We start from the raw sequence: 23,693 nt of genomic DNA on the forward strand, positions 1-23,693 counted from the left end.
CGAAATCGCACTCTGGAACAATGGTTTATAGTTACACTCAGAGTAATTATGGGATAACAGAATTACACGTATTCCAACAATCATCATGTCAATAACAACAACAATAATAATAATGATAATAATAATAATAACACCAGGTTTTAGCAATAACGCTATGTTTAGTTAAGGTTTTCCACGGTGACACACCAGATGTCCGAAGAGGTGCTGGCTGACATAATTTGAAGATCAGTTGCTCTTGTTCGTGTTTATGCATGTCAGTCCCCCCTCAGCTCCTAATCCATCACATACCTCTGTCAGAGGCAGGAGTACGGGATAATGCGTCCAAGCATGCGTGCCTGCCCAAGTTCAACATGGGTAGTGCAGCGGTCCGGCTCATGGGTTAGAGGTCAGGCTTATGACTTCAACGGAACATCCAGGGGAGGGGTGGAGAGGGGGGGGCTGAATTTACAGACCATCCACCCATCCCTTCCATCTATAAATAAGCAGAGGACTGTTGAGTGGCATGCTCCACTCCCTTAGAGAGTGTAAACACGAGGCATGAAAAAAAAAGACAAATCACTCCCGAATTGGCCATTTTTTCTACCACTTAATTAGCCTTGATGGCAAAGGGGCGAGGTGAACGTGATAGTGTGCGCAAGAAATAGCTTCATCTACTCTGTGTTGGAATCTTTGTGCAAAGTCTCGCAGTGCTGAAACATAAGTGTCACAAAAGTGACATTGTCATGGTTACAGGTAACCCATTTTGTTTGCAACATTCTTGAAGATGATGTAATGTGCTTGAATCATGCATATATATTAATGACATTTGATTCTCCCAATTAACTTTTTTTTAAATCCAAAATGGCGCTCTTTTAAACTAATCATTCCATCAATGAATGGTTGATGGTGATGGAAAAGGACTGATTTATTGCCCTAACCAAATGACAGTGCTACCAAAAGACATGGGGCAGACAAACACACAAGACAACATACACAATACAGCCAGGCCCAGGTACTGACTCGACACACAACACAGGGCAAGTGTGCCACGTGTTGTGTAGTTGTGGCCTGCCACGGCCGCCTCAAAGGGTACCATGACTACACCGACGGCACGCTGAATTTCAATGCAGCACACACAATGAAGAGACATGGTGGCCAAAAGACGGCCACATGTCGAAAGCAATCAATCAAAGGAAAGCTGTTTTCCATGAGTTTACTCGTAAATTCCCCCAAAATGCACGGTAGGTTAAGTGGTCACTCTGAATGGGTCAATAGGTGTGGTTATGAGTGTTAATGGATGTTCATCTTTGTGTGCCCTCCGATTGGCGGGCAACCAGTTTCGGGTGCATCCTACCTATTGACTGAAGATGGCTGTGGTAGGCTCCCCCTTGACAGTCATGAAGATAAACAGTTCGGATAATGGTTGGATATTTGGTTTTACTATTGGATACATGCGGGTCTCTTGAATCTAACTGGTGTCTACTTACTACTTCTTTTAAAGTAAAAACATTTTCAACATCCAGTGATTTTTTTTGTATTGGAGCAACATGTCTGACGTATTCAACCAACTAAAACATTTCTAATCCTCGAATCGCTGCCACAATGTTATTTTGCTTCGTAGTTTAAACTTGACATGCAGATATCTTGAATTGAGATAGTTCAAAGATATCCTGAACTGCAAGAGTCAAAATGGCTATATCATAGTTACAATTCAGTTGCGTAATTCACAGAGCAGATATCTGCAATGAGAAACCACGACGGTACACACGAGCATAAAATGTGACGTAATTTGTCCTTGGGAAAATGATACCGCAGATATCGGTTCTTGAGACAAAGTGGCTTCAGGGAAATCGCTCAAACAGGAGGGCTCACTATTTAGTGCAACCGTTCCTTCTCCGGTCTGGATCTTTTTTAAAACTTCCCTTTATTTTATCTCCATGTTATTCAAAACCGATTTATTCCCGGCTGCCTTTAAGATGGGAAATCTCCAAGCACCCACTCTTGGCGGGTCGACACTGCTGTGGACCCGACTGTTTCCGTCTATCCTCATCTCTCTTTCTGCCTCTTTGTCCAGTCGGAAAAAACAGCCGCTTTCCAACGTTACAGGTCTTCAGAACAGTCATAACACATTTCTTAGCTTTGTGGTGTGCTCAACAGAAAGAGAGCTTTAACTATGAAATGTCTATGATACTAATTTACAGTTTTTAAAAATGTTATTGATTAATTGTTTTACCTGCCTTTGTTCTTGTATGACTAAGTTTTGCTCAATGTACAGCAACTCGTTTGCAGCTTGTTTTAAAGTGCTCTATAAATAAAGTTGAGTTGAGCCATTATCAGACAGGTGAAGGAGACTTTTACTGTAATGCTTGGCTGCACTGCAGGTGGTAGACCAACATGGAATGTCCGCACTGGTGATACTACATTGATTGCATGCTCTAAAGTAGAAACAAACAAGCTCTGGAGCAGTATAGCCAGAAATGGTGTCAACACATAAAATCTGACAAACATGCGTAATGATGCGCAAGCCTTTTTGCCATTTTTGCCAAGTCTTCCTTGGCAAAAATGGAATCAACCAACCAGACAATGTCAAACATCTTGGCCCCATGGTCAGGGTTAATACAGACTGAACACCCGAGATGAGTGCTGGATTAGCGTTTCCACGAGATGCCGTCAGTCAGCTAATTAGCGTGTGGAAGGCAAAAGAGATGGGCCTGAAAATAAACGAATAGGAGGTGAAATCCTTAGTATGGAGCATTACCTTGTATGGTGGGGAACACTGGACTTTAAAACAAGGTGACATGAGTAAGATTATGTGAGAATGGTGCAGAATGCTACAGGTCAGTTGCAAGGACAAGACCAATTGTGTGTAGTATAGAGAAGTAGAGAGAATGGCAGACTGCTTGCCCAGTTAGAGAGAGAAAAGGGAGAAAAGAAGTCCTGTATGAAGAGACATTGGAACTTGCTTCCAGATAGTGTAACTACAAATGACCATCGAAGGAGAAGTTGAAGGAAAGGGGAGGCCAGGAAGAAGGAAAACAAGAGAGGCTGATAACATCAGGATGTGGACAGAGGTTGAAATTAATATGGCAAGGGAGAATGCACACAAGGGCCAACAGTTCTTACGGGACAATGGCTAAATAGCATCAATGTTCTGCCGGCTTTTGCCTCATCCAATAAATGGAAATAATGAAGTTTCGGTCACATGCACACATGGATCTTCCAAGCCATTATAATCATCTTAGTCCCCAAGCGAGCAGAGCATTTGTTCTATATTGCTGCAACTGCCTGGAGACCGGTTCAGGTTGTAGCTATTGCCTCTTGCCCAGCTCAGCTGGAATAGTCTCCAACTCATCAAAAACAGTATAATGAAAAAGAGGAATTTAAAAAAAGGACACAAGTTACTCTATATATTGTTTTGGTAAGGATATGAATACAAACTACCGGGTTTTTGATTTGCTCTTTTGTCACACAAAGGGTGATTGTTTCCTCGCTGTCTATCCTATTTATAAAAACTGGCCCAGTAGTTTTTGCATGACACTCAACGTAACAGTCTTGACTAAGTTTGCAGTAACAGAAATAATTATGTTGCCCCCCACCCCCCCCCAGATATCAGGGTGTGGTTTACATACCTGTCAACTAATACGGTTTAGCCATAGTTCATACGGATTTTGTGGTAAATCTTACGTAATATGGCCGTATCGCACAAATCATACGGACACTGAAAATTTCAGTTTTTTTTTTTTACCCACTAACAGGTAGTTCCGTTTGCTTTTGCCCAGAATGGTGCTAGTCTACTCGAATGCTTTCATTTCCGGTAACTTTCTCATCACACAGATTTCCAAAAATCGCTTGCACCAGAAACACTGACAGCATTATTGCGGTGCAAATTAAATATGAATGGATGCTGTAACTTCGAGCCGATCGGTCAGTATTTGGAGTTGGTGAAAAAAGTAACGCAGGAATACAACTCTGAACACAGTAATGCCACTAAGTAGAATGATGATTAGGCATTAACCAGACATTGTATTATGGAGATCTACAATAAATATCATTGAATTTTTCGTGTGTGCTTTTCTGCCGTTATTTTGACATATAAAATGCTGTGATATGTTATAAGAATTTTTTGCTCTTTATAAGGATTTTTTTGGTACTTTATACAGGTTGGCGCTTGAAAAGTTGACAGGTAAGGGTTTATTTCAAGAGGCCCTTCTCTTCAATAACATCTCACTTGCCTTCTGCTGTAGAAGTGGAACCGAGTCTCCCTCTGCTGCTCCCGCTTTAGGCAAACATGTACTGAGTGATAAAGTGATGAAGTGTATCCCGAATGTTCCAACAACGTTAAGTAATCTTAAAAATAAACGACCTCTGATGTTCACCGTTCCGTTCAGGGCATCACAGTACCAAGTCCAGATTGATTATCCAAAAATACATGGTGTTGTATGATATGATAATGTGAACAGCAAATTATTAAAGAGTTCGTAAAAATATGTCTGTCTATTTATAATATATTTGGTCTTGGCCAGTGAGAAGCGTGTCATCTTGAGCCCATTCGCATATTCGCAACCCTGATACGACATTTTAATGCAATTAGAATAAGACTAAAATTAAATTAAACAGACCTTTTTTTTAAAATTTGATGGTAAGGGATTTTTTCTGCAGTACTTGTGAAATATATGTATGTGAGGTTCCGGAGTGTGTGTTCCAGTGCCGGCAAAAATAGACAATAGAACAAATATCTCTTAAATGTGTAATGTTGATGGTTGCCCTGGATGCATGTTGTATGATAGTTAATTACCTGCTTTTCTTGAAAACACAACAATTGTAAAATAATGATCAATGAAAAAATGCTGGTGCCTGTATAAAGTCGGGCAGCAGGAATATCAGGATTCAAGATATCCTTTATTTGTCCCACACTGGGGAAATTTACAGCCTCCAGTAGCAAGAATGTAGGTAGAAAGAAGAAAGAAGAAAAAAAGAAAAAAAACAACAAACACCGTTCAATTAAGTACAATACAAACACAAAAATGATAAATCGCTGTGCTATTTATAATTGTCTCACACATCATTTAATTATTATTATTATTATTATTGTTATATTTTATTCACCAGCCTGACAGCAGTCGGTGGGAACGAGCGTCGGTATCTCTTGCACAATCATATATCAAAACATAGGCAAGCAAAATGGGCAAGCCTTGACTGCACCCCAACGTTGCAACCTGGCACGACCCAATGCGGCTGTGCAGATTGGTGCGCATGCGCAATGAGTTTGTTCCCGGAAGTACGCGCACATGCTCTGCTGAAACAACCTTGGAAAGCCTGCAAAACAACTACTTATCAAGCCTATACCACAACGAACCAGAACAAAGATGCCAGTAACGAGACTACTGTAAGTTATCGTGTTCTATACTGCTTCAATTAGAATGACAAGCGCAAATATAGTCATTTGACCCATTTTTCCATGCTTTGTCTCCATCTCAAGCACTTGATTTATGAAGCGAGCATAACCAATTTAAAGGTTGCAAGACTTCCGTCCGACTTTACCCATCCACTGTGCTAATTTCGTGTTTTTGTCTTGTCTTTGCTTGAAGTAAGGCGGAGGATGCGTTGTGAAGAACAAACCATACGAGCGTTTTGCAACATGACTGTCCTTTGTGTTAGCCTGATATGCTAAAAACATGCAGTACATTAACGCAGCAGTGGCTGTGCTCCAGGTCACAATACAATAGATCCTGATTTTGTATAGCGCTTTCTCAACAGCTGCAATGACATAAACGACAAAGTGAAGATGCAGTCATCTGTTGTAAATTTGTTTTGAGTATGGGGTTCTACCCAAAGCTAAATAGTTTACTTGTCTCGCTTAGAAATTATATGTTGTTCTAGGAGCCTGTGATCTCTTTCGATAAAATTTGTGTCCTTTAAATTCGGCGGTGTCAGTGTTGAGTAGCCATAGTTGTTGTTTTGCGGAATTTGTGCTACTCTATCTGTTTCGTCAACTACATGGAACACTGGTGCACATGCACGACCCTTCCTAACTAGAATCAACTGTACAGCCCACACTGGTGATTCCCAACCACTATTCCATGGCACTTTAGCGTGTTTAGATGTGTCATCGGAATTATCCAATTTCACTTATTTATTTTCTGTAAGTAATGCACAACAGGTCTTTTCGGAGACTGATAAATGCCAAGGGCTCACGGTTTGTTCAAATTACATGGAAATACACATTTTTTTACAATCAATGAAATTCATCGGGCAGAACGGTGGTCAACTGGTTAACACGTGTGCCTCACAGTGGAGAAGTGCAGGGTTTATTCCGGCTCCGGCTTTTCTGTGTGGAGTGTGCATGTTCCCCCCATGCCCGCGTGTTTTTTCTCTGGGTACTCCGGTTTCATCCCACATTCCAAAAACATACAGTACATGGAAGGTGAATGGAACTCTTAATAGACAATTGAGTGTCTCTGTGTTGCTATCCAATCTGTGTGCCCTGCGATTGGATAGCAACGAGTTCAGGGTGTCTACCACTTACTGCCCGAAGACAGGTGGGATACACTCCAGCACGCCCGCGACCCATGTGAGAAAAAAGCGGATTAGAAAATGGTTGGATGAATGGATGAAATTCATGGATGTGAAGACACTCAACAGTGAACACGTGAATGATTTCTTGCAATAATTGTTCACAAGGTCAGGAACATATGAATATCCGTATGCAATGCTTCATTTCTACAAATGTTTGCATGTGTTTACATTTTTAAATGCTCGCTTCTACAACATTCCTAGGAAATCACAATGTCCCATCACTTGAGAGCTTATTATAGAACAGGCGGTGATGAGAGCTAATGTGGTCTTTGGGGGCTACGTAGCTCCCCGTGCCCACAGCTTTGTGAGCACATTGACTTGCTCTAGCCAGGTGCAGAGCAGGGATTGATAGAGAGCAAAAGCAGCTTTGTGACTTGAGTTGGAAGAAATGGAGAGAGAGAGAGAGAGAGAGACGGACAGACTGCCAGTGCCAATTTTTTGTTGCCAAAGTGAAATTGTCTCACATAAGGGGTGTTCACACGACACACATTTGCATCGGTGCTGCACCAATGTATTTTGTTGCGATATATCTTATACCGGTGTAAATTCTGTGGAACGTTCACACGTATAAAGCTGCTTACTAAAGAGAAGCGTGTTAACCCCGGTGCAGCCCCACTTGCGTTCACACGGCAGTTTCTGCGGCCGTGCAATACGATATAAAACATGCGAATGCGTGAAGTGTACTTCCTTTTCCCCGCCTTGTTTGTGACATAACGAAAAACCATGGTTTATACTTGTATATATTCAACTCTATACCTAGTTGAACCGCTGAACGTAATGGGTGGAACACCAGAAATGGCTGGAGGGGCAATCTCTTCGTCTTTAAAAAACCCCACAAATTCAGATAACATTTGCACCTTAAAAGCACCTTGATTATACAGTAGATATCACACAAACCCACTTTAACCCACATTTCAAGAATGAGTTTTTTTTTCTCCAGAGGGCATCCCAGTTGCACATAACATCAACAACAGCTTTGTATTCAAGTAAACAGGCTCAGAGTAACTGAATTTGTGAGTGAATTGAAAAAGCTCATTATTGTTACAAATAATATGAACTAATGATGGCGAAATGAAGCTTCATTCAGCACTGAAGTATTCCAGCCAATTGGTTTGCACATGGTGTAAAGCTTCATGATGCTTCATTTGTTAAAAAAGATGAAACAGACTACAGCGTTGAAAATTTTAATCATTGCAATTTGATGAAGACCCCTATTAATATGCATTGAATACGCCAACATCAATGGTGACTTTGTTTTATGTCTTGTCTCGCTGTATGCTAGCAAATCCACCCCCCCCCCCCCATCTGACAGTGGGGTGCACCGTTGAGTGGTCATCAGCTTGTTACAGCAATTCAAAAGTAAATTTTCTATGACAGGAACTTTTTAAAAGAGTTGACATTGTTTTGCTTGCAGATATCCTTTGTACCAACTGGGTAACCCACAGCTGAGACTCTTCAGACCAAACTGGTTCTTGAAGCTGGTACGGCCTGGAAGAGAGCAGCCTACTGACACCGTCCAGTTCCGCATCCCAATGGAGTAAGTCTTCCAACTTACGACTTGCGAAGATCCATGAGGCATTAGGCCAAGCTACATTAACAACCTCACAAGTGTTATCATCTAAGAAAGAACCCGTTCATCTCAAATGTTTCAATCAGTTCAGTGTTTTGTCAAAATCAAAAATTGCTACGTTACGAAATGCTTCCCCACTTTGTCGGCCAAAATGTTTTGACATGAACTGCACTTTGCGTCATGGCCACAAGGTGGTAGAGCAACCTCAAGAACAGAAGTCAGACGCATCAGTCAGCAGGCCAGAATTCTTTCAGCGCCTTTTAGTCCTCTATATTGAGCTGTGTTGCAGCGATGGCTTGTGAATGGCTGACACAGGCAGTAGAGTGGAAGATGTAAGTCCACACTCTGTATTTGGCTGTATGACTCATATTTTGACTCATTCTCCAAAACTTCATCCCATTGCATTTCCCAAATAAATGCTCTATTTTTAATAGTACCTCTGGATTCCAAATATACATTGTACTTTTCATTTGTTGTGTCTTATAAGCCTAAATATATAACACAAAGAACAATTCTGAAATGAGTTCTGAAGGTCGTTTTTTTTTTCTTCAATCTTCCCATTTTGGGAGTTGTCGATTCCACTTAATGAAGATGTTTGTAAGTTGTAATTTACTGTGTGGTAGTCCACAGGGCTATGTTGCACTTGGAAAGCTCCCTCATGTTTATCCAATTTGTCTGTCCAGTTTACGTCGTTAAGGCATCATCTCAAGCTATCTGTCCTCTTGTGTTTTTACACACATTTACCGATTGAATCATCCATTCAACGCCTTGGGAGTGTGATAAATTTGCAAAGCAACACATTACAATATTACTCTGTGTCATGAAGTCCAACAGAAGATTGTTGTTGTCAAGGTCACTGAGGTTAGCAGAACTGAGAGGTCCAAAGCTTGTGCTGTGCTTGGGAGAAAAATAGAAGATTAAGATGGGTCTCCGGTGGGGTTTTTGACTGTAATCTGTTCATCCAGGTGCTTGGCCTCCTACGAATGTGACTCTTGTCTCTTGTCTGCTGAATTCCAAGAATGCTTACATAATTTGGTGTGTGCGTGTGAGTGTGTGTGTGTATGTGTGTGTGTGCCAGGTGGACACAAAAGTGTTTGTGTATATTTGGAGTTTAAAGAGAGTTTTGGCAAAATGCTGTCATGGTTGGGGGGGTGTATACGATTGGACACAATACCTGACTTGATCCATGTTGAATTACAGTGTTTATGGAAGCATTCGTTTACATTTTGTGATCACGTATACTGTATGGGAATGGGCTTTGTATGTAAACACGCAGTACTTGCATAAACATGCATTCTGCTCGACCAGAGTAACCTCTTCAGTCCAAGGTCAGTGACTTACAGTTCCAAAGTTGACGGTCAACATTTAAAGAAATTGCCTGCACGTTCTTAAAAGAATTGACTTTTGAGAAACTTTCAAAATCCGAACAAACTGGTGGTTGACCAACTCCCCCAGAACAAATTGTTCAATGCTTCGGAGGTTTGGGTGTGCCCAATTTATTGATTTATTTATTATTATTTTTGCACTGCCTGGTCTGGTAAAGGGCAATGGCTCATTGATCTAACCAGGGGTGGGCAAACATTTTGGCTCGGGGCCGCATTGACTTTTAAAATTTGACAGAAGGGCCAGGTCAGCACGAGCTATGGTACATAAAAAAAAAAACTGCATTTGTTGACAGTCCATATCAAACATCAACAGAACAAAAGCATGAAAGTACTGTATTAATATACATTTTTAAATGACAACAGTGTTGTTGATTACCTATTTTAGCCTGTGCATTGCTGCAGATGGGTTGTGATCAGACCAGTAGAAGTAGAGCAATACAGAGGTCCTAGTTGGTCGAAAAGATCCCCCTCCCTCCTCGTGTTCTGCAACTTCAAGTCAATGTGCCACCTGGCAGTGAAATGCCTGTCATTACAAGTCCAATTGAAATGAATGCAATCATTCACATCGAACCTTAATTGTGGACCAGCCTTCGGCGGGCCGGATTAAAAAGACCAACGGGACGGATTCGGCCCGCGGGCCATAGTTTGCCCACCTCTGATCTAGACAAAAGCCGTAGATGGACAGATGGGCAGTGACACATCAAATATCAACTCCGATTTGCTCATGAGTTATTATGGCAATGAACGCTGTCGTTAGGCCTATTTAGCGTAGGCAATGTTTGTGCTGATAAGTTGTAATGCTCAACAGCTGTTAATGCGAAGTAGTAATGATGGCGTTCTCAGGCATTGAACACAATGTGGCCTTTGTTTCAAAAGCCGCGTTCACACATTCACAGCAAACTTGAACTTATGAGGATGTTTTCCCCAAAGGGGCTTCTTGGGAGAGAAGAAATGTCCAATCTACTCTCACTGCACTCTCCTGCTTTCTGCACAATGGTGTTCACCCAATATTTCTAATGAGTAAGGCTAGACATTAGCTTTTAGCAGGCTGTGTGTGTGATTGTGACAGCCTTTTGAAAACGAATTCTGGACACCACTAAGAGAATTGGACATTACCTGTCAGTAAACCTAACCCTAACCCTAATATTGTTGTGCTAACACGGAGATCAGATCGCTGTGTTCCTTGTGTGTACCTCAGGTGAGTCTGAAAATAAATACCGGTACCGCTTTTCACTTGTGCGTACAATGTACTGCAAATACAGAGTCTCGAATGACTGACATTTCAAACATCTCGATGTATAAGTTGAAGAATCAATCTTAGTGATGTCAGGAGCGTCGATAGCTCAAACAGTATCGTTCCGTATTGGCCATTTTGTCACAGCACAGTTGGTACTCTTTTTGTTGTCTGAATGTGTTTTCGCTTGAAAGCACCATTCTATTTTGGGTAAGACCCGTGTTCAGGATATTTAGAGTTTACATCAAGCAAACCAAAGCTGCGGCGCCAGACTGTGCACTGCGATTGATTAAGCGGAACTCTGTTAAACTGCATTGCACTCTCCACAACTATGCAATTTGTATGTTCTGTAAATCAGCTTTGTGAAACAAAGATAGCTGTTAAGTCCCATGTCCGCTATTGACAAATACATGTGTCTTGACTATTGTATATATTTTCATCTTATTTACTTTATTTTAGTTTTAGCCCTTTTTACAATTCCATGATGTGGCTTTCACCTCAGTGTAAATTTGATAATGTCACACTTCTTCTTGGATCTTGCTGCATGGGCCACAAAATTGCGCCCTGAGTAGACATAACCTTTCCTCTTTCTTTTCATATTTTTCACCTAGCTTTTAGTGTAAGTACCTTTAGTTTAGTTATTTCATGACCTCTCTGACACTTGGCTGAGTTACTTCAGGAAATTTGTTTTCATGCGCACACTTTCACTTGATAGATCTAACAAAGAGAATAAAACAATAAGTGTTAATCTGTTCTTTGCCAACAACCTTTGTGTTTATATGTAGACTTTCGTCTTTCCACTTTCCATGTTCTGCTCTTCCCCGCTGATTTTCTCAGTGCTTTACATTTTCATTAACCTTCTCTTAACTATAGCTTTGTAGTTTGTATATTTTATGGCCACACATGTTTTTCCCCCCCCAGTTTGCTTTATGTTCTCGGTTATTTGCATTTTCATCAACTTTCTATTAACTGTAGCTTTACATTCAATTTTTTTGGCCAATTGCTATTTATTTTTCCAGTCTGCTTTTTTAAAATTACATTCTTTTGCAGAACACACGAAACCAGTTCGTCTTGGGTACTTTCTGTGCCAGACACCTGGATTGTCCTACCTTAGAGACACATTTCTTTGTCTTTGGTTCTTAAACCTTTGTGCTGTCAGCATTTTCCCTTTGCTCTCGAAGGAACATCATCAAATTTCTAGGTTTCCTCCCACCACCCCTGAGTCTCAATTTATAACCCTCACCTGGCATGGGTAAAGACGCATGCACACAACAGAGAAAAACAACGCTGAACAGTGTTCAGTCTTCTTCTCAGTCACATTTTATGCAACTCTGCTGACTAATAACTATGAAACCAGACCATGCTGTGGTTTCTCACTGTAATCTGATTTGAGAAAACTGAGCCTTTGTAATAGCAGCTACCATTGTCTGGCAGCTGTACAATACTGTACCTGTTGGATCAAACGATGCCGCGATTACCGCTGTGATCACTTCATGTTTGCGCGTTCCGCTTCACAAATGCATAAGTGAATTTGGAAACCCTTTGCAGAGTAATTAACCTTCAAGTATGTCACGAGCAACTACTTCATGACGGCTTTTTAGGGCGACCCCGTCAGATCTTTTCTCAGAAATGAATCTCAACAATGTTTGCTGAAAACTATTCATCTTAGTTGAACAACGATATTCGACATCTATTAAGTGTCCATTAAGTGCTGGAGATACAATTTCATTTGTTCCACGACGACGGTGCTCACTACTCCAAGCACTCATCTCAAATCATCTTTCCTCATTGAAATGAATTGAAAACAAACAAAATATTTTCAGTGTATATTTAAATAAGAAAGATCACACGCTTTAATATTGCATTTTATAAGAACATACGTAACATAATTAAATAGAATAACCAATAAAAAAAATTGAAAAATTTGGACTGTTTATTACAGCTTATTATACAGTTTATTACGGCCCTTGGGAAGCGTTTCAGTTTTTCATTTGGCCCCATTGCAAAATGAATTGCTCGCCCTTGTTTTTGAGCCACAAATTGTCATTGACATGACATTAAATATCTCCTCTTGCAATGAGCAATTTTAGAAAACTGCTTGCTTAGTGGTTGATCTCATGCTTCTCACATTTCCCTTTTGTTAAAGAAAAATCAAGATTCACCTGGGAAAAAGGCGAATGAAAATCTATAGAACTATGTTTGCGAGGTTATAATTAACAAATATAATATAATGAACACAATTACTTATAACTATACCATAAGCAGCGGAGAGTTGTATATTACTGAGCAATACAGTTTGCAAACTTTTCTCGATTTATTTTTTTTGTGTTGTTTTTGAATCTGCCCTTGTTTTTTTTCTCTCACACATCACAATTTCCATTATTATAATTATTGTTGTCATCATCATCATCAACAACATTATTATCACCATTATTATTATTATTATTATTTTAATATTATCATCATCATCATTGTTATTATTGTAACAGTCATGTCATATATAACAGTAATCTATTCAGTAATACAAATTTACGGTTAGGTGCTGCAACAGGTGGATTTTTTCGGAAATGTCCGAAATCATATAACAGTGGTCCTCAACTAGAAATGCTGTCGGTCCACTTTTTTTGTTTTTTTTAATAAGACCAAGGTCCGGTCCCATGCACGGCGGGCATGGGGAGGAGGGCTATATGCCCATTTAGTATGGCCAAGCTTATACAAATCAACACTCCTCACAACCAACCAATAATGGGGTGCATGAAAATAACAAATTTTCACTTTGCCTGTACACAGCAAATAATGAGAGGTATTGTGTTGAGGCACAGGAACTTGTTTGTTTGTTTGTTTATTGAACATAAAACATATACAGTAATAATTTGACAGAAAATAAGGTAGATAAAAAAGTAAAAAGAAAGAAATCAGTCTTCATTCAACACAGTTATTATGTTCAAGGGAGTAACTTTTATTTTGTTAAGTTGTGCCTGCTTAATAATAGAAATAGCCCTTTTAGGGAAATAAGACATTTTTACTTTAACTTTGTTAAACAGTAGTTGTCTTTTTTCCCCCTTAATTTAACAAAAACAAAACAAAATACTAATTTTACCAAAATAAATACTAAACGTGAAAACAAAAATATCTTTTTCATTTGTACAATTCCCCTTTTCACATCCCCTCTGAAATCACTTAAAAAATATATCAGAAGATGAGTTAAGAACCATTTTAAATACTGACACAAGGGAGCACAGGAATGTGCTTCCACTATAGGTGAATGCAATGTCTGAGGCATGCAAATATTATTTGACGCCATTGTGATGCCCATTTACCATGTTGCGGTGTTCTGCTATTAAACAGCTGCAAAGATCCCCGGGTAGACGGGAGCATAACTGCACACAATCGAAACCTCACGCGATTCGTCTTGTGTAATTGTCTGTGTGCGGCTCTCCTAGGCTGAAGCTGTGAGCACACTGTGGCGTCGCGCATGCGTCTGTTTCCTGACACAATCATCCATTTTGAATGCGTGCGTATTGGGATAGACGCGTGCTGACGCGTATGTATGGGCACACCTTAAGTTCATAGGAGCCAATCAGCGCATCGTATACGCTGACGCGTATGTATGGGCACACCTTCAGTTCAGAGGAGCCAATCAGCGCATCGTTATCGCCGACATGCTCTGCTCAGCCAGGGTCTCCAGTGAGTCAAACATTATACACACAAAGTCGCGCTGCCGCGGTCCTCTGCATTACGTCTGTTAGTGCACGCAAAGAATACAACGGATAATTTTAACAAGCGATCGCGGTAATGTGCAGATTATAGTCCACAAATATAAAATGTATAACGTAAAAATCACTTTATAAATTATCATTTTATACAATTTGCCGAGGGTCCGGACAGAGGAGGTCGGCGGTCCGGTCGTGGATCGCGGTCCGCCAGTTGAGGAAGAGGGGCATATAAATTACAAAGGATAATAAAATCCATATTGCTCAAAGTTTTATTGGTGAAACTTAAAAACGAAAATACCACAAAAACCTGATGTAAGGAAAGCCATTTCTGTAATTGCGATCAGATATGCCATCTTGACATCTTGACTAGTGTAATCATTTGCGCAGATATAAGATAAGATATCCTTTATTCGTCCCACAATGGGGGAATTTACAGCCTCCAGCAGCAAGAATGTATGTAGAAAGAAGAAAGGAGAAAGAGAAAAAAAACAACAAACATCTTTCAATTAAATACAATATGAACACAAATGAATAAAAATTATTATTATTATGATTGTTATTTTTTATTCATCAGCCTGACAGCAGTCGGTAGGAACGAGCGTCGGTATCTCTCCTTCTTGCAGCGCGAGTGTCACAGTCTCTGGCTGAAGGAGCTACCAAGTGCTGTCAGGGCGGGCTGGAGGGGGTGGGAGGGGCTGGCCATCATAGCTTTTAGCTTAGTTAGCATCCTTCTGTTGCCCACCTCCTCCAGAGTGTCAAGGGAGCAACCCAGGACAGAACTGGCCTTCCTGACCAGTCGCTCCAGTCTCTTTCTGTCCCTGGCCGAGATGCTGCCTGACCAGCAGACAATGCCATAATGGATGGCCGAGGCCACCACCGAGTTATAGAACGTCTTAAGGAGTGACCCCTGAACCCCAAAAGACCTCAGTTTCCTGAGTAGGAAGAGTCGGCTCTGTCCTTTCCTAATCAGGGTGTCCGTGTTTGTAGACCAGTCCAGTTTGTTGTTGAGAAGAACACCAAGGTACTTGTAGGAGGTCACCCTCTCTATGGACCCCATAGAGAGGGTCACATCCCCATACCCTGGATGTTCATCGGTGCTGGTGAGGACTTTTTCCTGCAGAAATCCACAACCAACTCCTTAGTTTTCCTAGGGTTGATCTGGAGGAGATTCTGCTGGCACCAGTCCACAAAGTCCTTTGTCAGTCCCCTGTACTCCCGATCGTCCCCTTCTGTAATGAGGCCAACAATCGCAGAGTCATCGGAGAACTTCTGAAGGTGGCAGTTTGGAGTGTCGTGTCTGAAGTCCGAGGTGTAGAGGATGAACAGGAATGCCAAAGCATTCGCAACGTATTCAATTAAATGAGAAACAGATTTCATTTGTTTTATGTTGCACGAGTGACACTAATCTACGCTGTGAAGATTGAATAAGTAGTTCTGAGAATTTAAATTCTGCTCTGAGAAATGTACCAAAGCCACAGAGGAAAAACTCATTTAACCACCACTGTTTTTGATGTGAAGTTTTTCTGCTTTGACCAGGCAGCCACATTGAAACCTCAAACTGAATAGCTATTTGAGGACTTTTGAAAGTGCTGCCAACTCATTTTGTGCGCTTTGTTTAAGAGAATGTATACCACAGGTATAATTGTCCTCCCGTTGTGTTGACTGTCTTAGTACTTCATGCCAAGAATTTTAAAGCCCTTTGAGATGTACTGCATTCGAGTGCATCTTGGACACCTTGACTTACTTGCTTCAGACTTGCCAAGATACAGACCATCTCTGTGTTGGGACTTACACTTTCCACTCTTTGATCTATTTCTGTTCTTTTGTCTCAGCAAACCCCAAACAATAAATGTAATTCTTCACACGCCGCTCTTATATTCTCAACTTCTCAGCTGTCCTTTCTCTTGTCAAGTCTCAGGTTTCTCAGTGGCTGACTCTCGAGACAAAGTCTACTATTATCATCTTGAACTTAGTGTTGATACTTATTGTTATTTCTGGGCAATACATATTGTCTTATGGAAGGGATGAGTGTTGAGTCCACCCAAACTTGACAAGAGGGCAGAATGACAATGAGTGGCGGCTTTGTTTGGCTAACTCTCCTGTTTCGTGCTTGGCACTAAACCGCTGTGATGTGATTTCCTTCACCGTTAATGATACCGTTTGTGATCATTTATTTGGATTTCACCTCGAGTTAGACGTGAAATAACATCATTGAACCATATGGCAATTCAAAACATCACGCATGATAGCATCACTCATTTGAAGACATTTAAAGCATTTACACATTAAAAATGGGTAGTGATGTGTTTGAATTTGTATTATTATTATTATTATTACTTTCAGATGTTAGCACAAGTTGTATAATTTAGAATCTGAGAATCCAAGAGTCGTTTTCCATTCCCACCCAGCTTTCCGTTCGCAAATAATTGACACTGCCCTAAAATTTATTATAATTGCCGATATTATCCCTTTCATGTACCCTGATAGCATGATACTATGCCCACTGTAGTAAGCGCTGTCCCTGAAAGGGTTAATACTTTCAAACTTTGAAATGAATACTTTAAAACACAAGTCAACAGTTGCTAAAGCCTCGATGCAATGACATGAACCCACAACAGAAATGCAAACTCCACAACAGCCACAAGCTCAGATATGAAGATTCGTGTGCCGTTCAGTGATTCAGTGCCGTAGAGCGCTCTCGAGGCCTTATCCCACTGAGCGGGGAAGGTTTGCGAGTGTTTGCGAATGTAGCGAATGTTGAGTTCTCGTCAGCATTCGTTCAAGGTCGCAAACATTTGCCAGACGTTCGTCATATGTTCGCCAACAGTTTTAGTGCTTTTTCTTGACGCGAAAACTGTTTGCGACCATTAAAATGAATGCCGATTGTCCGGTAAACGCCTTTGCGACCGTTTGCGACCTTGAATGAACCCTGACGAGAAATCAACATTCACTCCATTCGCAAACGCTTGCAAACCTTTGCCGCTCAGTGGGATACGGGCTTTGCTGCTCCAACTGGGGATACGGTGTATTTAGTGCGTCAGGCAGTGCAGATAGAAACAGTTGAAGCATGAGCCGCTGATTTGTTTTATAACATACAGTTGGCTGGATTCAGAAATTGCGAGGGGAGCACGCTTTGCCTCTTTAAAAACATGCACTCGCAAAGTGGTGTTAGTGCGTCAGTGAATTTCTAAAATTGCCCTAGATATGCCAGTGCATTATAGCAGCCTAGCTAATCACCGTCCCGACATGGCAGCCATTTTGGCAGGGGTGACTTTCTGGTCAAAGGCATAGACATTAAAAATAATTTATAACTTGCTCACTTATCAACCAATTTTCTTGCAGTTTTCTTTTTTTGTCGGTGCCAAATCATGTGCTATCTCTACAAAACACGTAGGGAAAAAAGACCAAAAAATCTTTATCGTGTCATAAGATTTTTCAAATAGTTTTTTTTTGTTTTTTGGTTGCAATAATTGTGTACTGTACTGTACTGTACTTTTAGGCCATGTAAAAAAGTACTTTAATTTAATAGACAATTGGTTCTGAAGGAGAGACCTCTTGCCCTAGTTAGTCCGTCAAATCAAGGTTCCACTACACTGGGAAATGGTTGTCAAAAATACCCCATTTTCAATAATTGTTGTTGTACATTACTGTTCAATAATATACCGGTACTTCTAATCTAAATTTTGACACCCCAATTATGACTAGCTAGTATGAGTTGGCGATTGGTCAAAATATCAGTACGCTTTAATAAAACTCATGCATACTGTGGACATTTGTTTTTGCTAATGTCAATTTATGTTTTTTTAAAAAATGTACCAATTTTAAATGACTGCTTATAATGTGTATTGTAGAATTATTTCAGTCCCTGCTATATTTCTACAGTTGTCAGCTTTTTAAAGCAAGACAATTTAATGCTTTATATGAATACACTAAATGATTGTAGAGCACAGAAAAAGTTAACATGCTGGCATGGCCCTTGACAACCATTCCAGTTTCTCATGTTGCCCATTTGGAAAATTAATTGGTCTACTCGGTATTGTTCGCTATTATTCCATTAACCTCCCTTGCCCATATGCCGTCAAATATACTTCTTTCTTGTTGTGTACGTTTTGGGCTGTGCCCTTTCACCTACCTCGTGCTCTCAGAGCACAGGTGTAATTAGACCGCCCTAAACTTCTTGGAACTGATACTCTTAATCTTTTTGGCTCAGTGTAAGTCCACCTTTTAGAAACACCCCGAAGCTTTAAAGGTCACAGCATTGGATAAATTTCATCTGGGATTGTCTGTCAGAAGAATGCAGGTTAATCTGTACAGCAGGCCAACCAGTCAGAGACGAAGAGCCAATTTTTTTTACTGTGTTCCTGCAAAGAGCCACATCACGCACATCCACATGGGCGCACGCGCGCCCACACACACACGCACACGCACACACACACACACACACACACACACACACGAACAGACACCGAGATGAGCGAGAGCGAGAACCTCACTGAACACAAACAAAATCAAAACACACAGACATCCCCCCCGACCCTCCATTTCCTCCTCCCAACGCTCGCGCTTGACTTGGGACCAGTCCGCCGGCTCCCTGTTTGTCAATCATTTGCGCTAAGCACCGTTGTTTGCGCATGAGCGGTGATTCAGTTGTCATCTCATTGGTTGCCCCGTATGTCAATCAAGTAACGAGATTGATGATAGGCTGACGTAGTTAGTTCTGTGTACTTAGCGCCGACAGCGCCAACGACGAGGCGTTTTCGACGCTTGTCTTGTGAACCAGCCAAAGAGCCGCATGCGGCTCGCGAGCCGTGGGTTGGCCACCCCTGCTGTACAGTATGTAAAGAAGAATAATGGAACAAACACAAATCTACTATAATTCCCTGAAAGCTGTCAAAACCTGTGTTTAATCGATGAGCTGTCTGTTTTTGAACCATGTGATATTATTTAAAATAAAGCACAATGTACTGGAAAACAGTTCCCAATTTTACTTTGTGTATGTAGAGTATCCTACAAATATACCTGGCATTTGGTCCCCGGGTCGTACCTGAAGATCCGGGACTCTGGTTTACATCATCACGTATTATGCTTATCGCTTGATAACCTCATACAGAAAATACATACTGAACTGAAGAATAAAAGGATATGCAAATAAAAGCATCCATCCATTGTGGGATGTTGCTAAAAATGAAATCGCTATCAACAGTTAAGCTTTGCATACCATTTTGTTCAGAGGAAAAATGTGTTGTTGTTTTTTTTTGTGACACCTTCTAAATTCAAAGGAGTTTAACCAGCCCTTTACAAAAATGTCAGCTTTGTTAACATGTACAGTATGCCAGTATAGCAGAAAAGGCAAATTGTTGTACAGGATGGAACACATATTACCTCATCCTGAGTTTGAAAGACTCTTTGTGTTCCACAGAATCGTTTATTTTATTTTATTTTTTTATTTTTGGCCTCACCTCATATTGTTCCAACATTTGGAGATATTTATGTTGTATCCTAGTGAAATTCAGGCATGCACATTATCCTACTCAATCAAAGAAGCGTGTAATGTGATAGAAGACGCCATATCCGAGGTACTTATGTTAGACCACAGCGTCACTATAAAGCACTTTGTCAGACGCATTTGGGAAGTGCTCTCTACCAGGCTAATCAAATTCGCTAAATTGATTAGCAGTTAAAAGCCTTTCTTCCTCTGGTCAAAGCAGTATGTTTCAAATGCTGCCCAGTGGGTTAGTGGAAGCTTGAATGGTCCAGCACAGTGGCTGGTGCCAGGCCTGCTTCCTGTATAGGATTTCACTGCACTCGATCAATACACACAGCGAGCTAATTGGGTGAAGACCGACGCTCTCTTTTCTTTTCTCCTGCCGTTTTATGCCGCACAGGGATAAAATCTGAATGAGAGTGTGATGAGTATGTTTGATGTAGGGCCTTCTCTTCAGTACTAGATTTTAAGGAAATAAAAGCGACTGCTCATCAACTGTTTCTATATAAAAACATTATAATCAATGGTAAAAATGCCTTCTATAACCAATGTTTTCTTCTCCCTTCCGGAACCTACCTGCGGGTTTTACCCCCCCTGTCGTGCTGGCATGTGTGGACAGAATGACAAAGTATGATGTCAAAAACTATCTGGAGAAGATATACAATGTTCCAGTGGGAGAAGTTCGCACAAGGATACAGTATGGTGAGTGTCTTTTCACTTTGTCCATACCTAATACATCCCAGAGAGTTACTGACTACGGTTTTACACTGTCTAACGAATATCTACAATGTACTGATTATGTCTTTTAAAAAAAGATGAGTAGTACCTCTGGAATTATTCATCCATTCATTATCGGAGTGAGCCACTTATCCTCACAATGGTCACAGGCATCCTGGAGCCTATTCCAGCTGTCTTCAGGCAGTAGGCGGGTTATACCCTGAATTGGATGCCACCCAATCGCAAGGCACACATAGATGGACCAACATGAGCCAAGTTGCGGTGACCCTGCCACAGCTGGCCTTGGATGTCCATGATGTAGTTTGGCAAGTTTTAGATAAGGATGCACGAGAACTATCGGACAGGTAACTATCGGGCCGATGTTGGAAGGGGAAAAAATTATGTCACATTCATCAGTCCAGCATCAACAGAACTAGACCGATAACAAGGCATGCCTCAAATAAATACAATCACACCAACATTGGTCAAGTTTAACTTTAAGAAAGAAAAAATGAAGAGTGTCACACAACAAGCCTCTGCTGCATCATGTTTTTTTGTTTTCCTTCCATTCAATTTTTTTTGGGATGCTATTTTGTTGTTTGAAGTTGAATATTCTCCTCACAGTTCCAGCAAGACATCGGTGAAAAGTGGACTTGATCATCCCCCACGCACTTAATTCCAGTGTTGGATGCGCTAGCAGTGTCAGTCTTAGGCTAGATAAGCAATTAGCCTGGCTTCTCTGTCTTTGCTCGTCATCCTTCTGTGAGAACAACACCACGGACAAACACACGAGACGGGCGGGGCGTGTTTCTCTCAGCAAAACGGGCGTTCATCAGTGATAGACTGAGAGGACTGTCAGCACAGCATAGTGCTTTAGCCAGGTTGTTGCTGTCATGAAGGTCATAAACTGAAAATGCATTTTCTGGAAGGAACCGACTCACCTTTCCAATATCATGTGGTTGTCATTCTGGCACTTCTCATTTTTCTGAGAATTTCTGGGACTCCGGCAGTTTCATGGTCACACTACTTACAAAGGGTCTCCTACCTCGATTGCTCAGTTTAGCCGGGCGGCCACCTCTAGGAATTGTCCCGGTTGTTCCAAAGTTCTGCCATTTAAGAATTATCGAGGCCGCTGTGCTCTGAGGAACATGAGTAAGTACAGCGGAAAATTATTTGTAATTTTGCCCAGTTCTGTGCCATGCCACAATACTGTCTCTGAGTCCTTCCAGGCAGTCCCTTTCACCCCAAGGATTGTTTTTTTTACTATGATATTCTTTGCCAGCCTTTCCAAGTCATGTCCTCCATTTCAATTGAACACAGATGGATGCACGTCACACACACACATTACTGTGAGGTTTATACTGTATGTTTGCAATGTAAGTACTGTATACTATATTTGTATATTAAAAATAATTGGGAGAATGGAAGGTGTACTTGAATATCAAATTCAACTCACAACAGTCACAGTACTTGTGTGCTTAAAATATTGTAGCATTTAGTTTTTGCTGGTTGTAAATAGCTTAGGGCTGATGGGCCACATTTTAAAAAATTAATGTGAAGATACAACACAAAAACAATAAACAGAATTGTAAGTAATACTTTCTGAATGTGCTGTTTACATGTTTCACTCCAATACCCAAGCTGGGCGACCACTTGGCGGGCCTACTTTCTGCCTGCCCCTGAGCTTCCTCAGATTTTTGCCTGATCAGACAGAATTTCTCATCTAGGTCCGAATCCACAAACTCAAGGTCTACTTCCTCAACGTTGCATCCGTGTCGAAACAATTATGGTTCGACTGAAAAGCATGTAGACAGATTTTAACCATCCCCTGACTAAACTACTGTGACCCACACAAAAGCCATCTGTGAGTGAGGGACAGTGTTTTTTCGGTCTGTTTTGATGAGGACTCATACTACCACTATACTGCACTGTGATACAGACTAAATTTCATAAAACGGTTAAATTGTGACTTCTAATCTTAGCAGTTAGATGACTTGAACTTTGCATATCTGAGATCCCGGATACAAGCGGCTGAAATGAGTTTTCTCCGCAGGGTGTCCAGGCTCTCCCTTAGAGATAATGTGAGAAGCTCAGTCATCCGGGAGGGGCTCAGAGTCGAGCCGCTTCTCCTCCACATCGAGAGGAGCCAGATGAGGTGGCTTGGGCATCTGATTCGGATGCCTCCTTAGCCCTCCCCGGTGAGGTGTTCCGGTCTTGTCCCACCGGGAGGAGACCCCGAGGAAGACCCAGGACACGCTGGGGAGACTATGTCACCCAGCTTGCCTGGGAACGACTCGGGATCCCCCGGGGAGAGCTGGAAGAAGTAGCTAGGGAGAGGGAAGTCTGGGCTTCCCTGCTAAAGCTGTTGCCCCCGCGACCCGGCCCCGGATAAGCGGTAGATGATGGATGGATGGATATATATATATATATAAACACATTACATGGAGTAGGACTAGATACGTTTTTTACTTCTTCCTACTTGAACATAATAATTGTGTTGAATGATGACTGATCCTCTTTCCTTTTTAATATTTTACTTACCTTACTTTCTGTCAAATTATTACTGTATTTGTTTTATGTTCAATAAACGAACGAAACGAAAACGAAACGAAGCTTTGTGAGGCAGATGTGCTAGTCGTCTACATTTCCACCCATCTAAAAATAATAATATATTATTTCAAAAAAATAAAGGTACAAATAAGTTGCCGGATGCTAAAAACCTGTTTAAATGAGCCATGCCACATCTTTTTTGAAATTCGTGTGGTCCTGAGATTTGGTATGGTAGTACATAAGACAGAACAAACATCATTCAACTGTGTAACTAAAAATGTGTAACGATATGTTTGTACACTTCTAGTCCTAATGGAAAATGTTGTTTATCCAGCCTGTAACTATAGTAACAGGGAATAATATCCCTCCTATCCCCAGCCTACATTGTGAAAGATTCATCAACACTATTTACTAGGGTGGTGTCATTAAGGCTTGACAAAAAGGAGAGCCCCTTAGGAGGAGTGTAGATGGAAACAGAAGG

At 41.0% G+C, this 23,693-nt stretch overlaps 1 protein-coding gene across 1 annotated transcript in view; it reads left to right on the forward strand.

The window, feature by feature from the left end:
• Nucleotides 1–5,201: 5,201 nt before the first annotated feature.
• The window catches only part of mrpl23 (mitochondrial ribosomal protein L23), a 58,600-nt gene continuing 40,108 nt past the window's right edge, over nucleotides 5,202–23,693 (forward strand). The window contains exons 1-3 of the mRNA XM_052060142.1: nucleotides 5,202–5,365; nucleotides 7,970–8,092; nucleotides 20,565–20,647. Coding sequence (XP_051916102.1) covers nucleotides 5,346–5,365; nucleotides 7,970–8,092; nucleotides 20,565–20,647 — 226 coding nt within the window. The 5' untranslated portion in view covers nucleotides 5,202–5,345. The remainder of the gene's footprint in view (nucleotides 5,366–7,969; nucleotides 8,093–20,564; nucleotides 20,648–23,693) is intronic.

The sequence above is a fragment of the Hippocampus zosterae genome, chromosome 3 (genome assembly GCF_025434085.1).
Source record: "Hippocampus zosterae strain Florida chromosome 3, ASM2543408v3, whole genome shotgun sequence".
Taxonomy (NCBI): domain Eukaryota; kingdom Metazoa; phylum Chordata; class Actinopteri; order Syngnathiformes; family Syngnathidae; genus Hippocampus; species Hippocampus zosterae.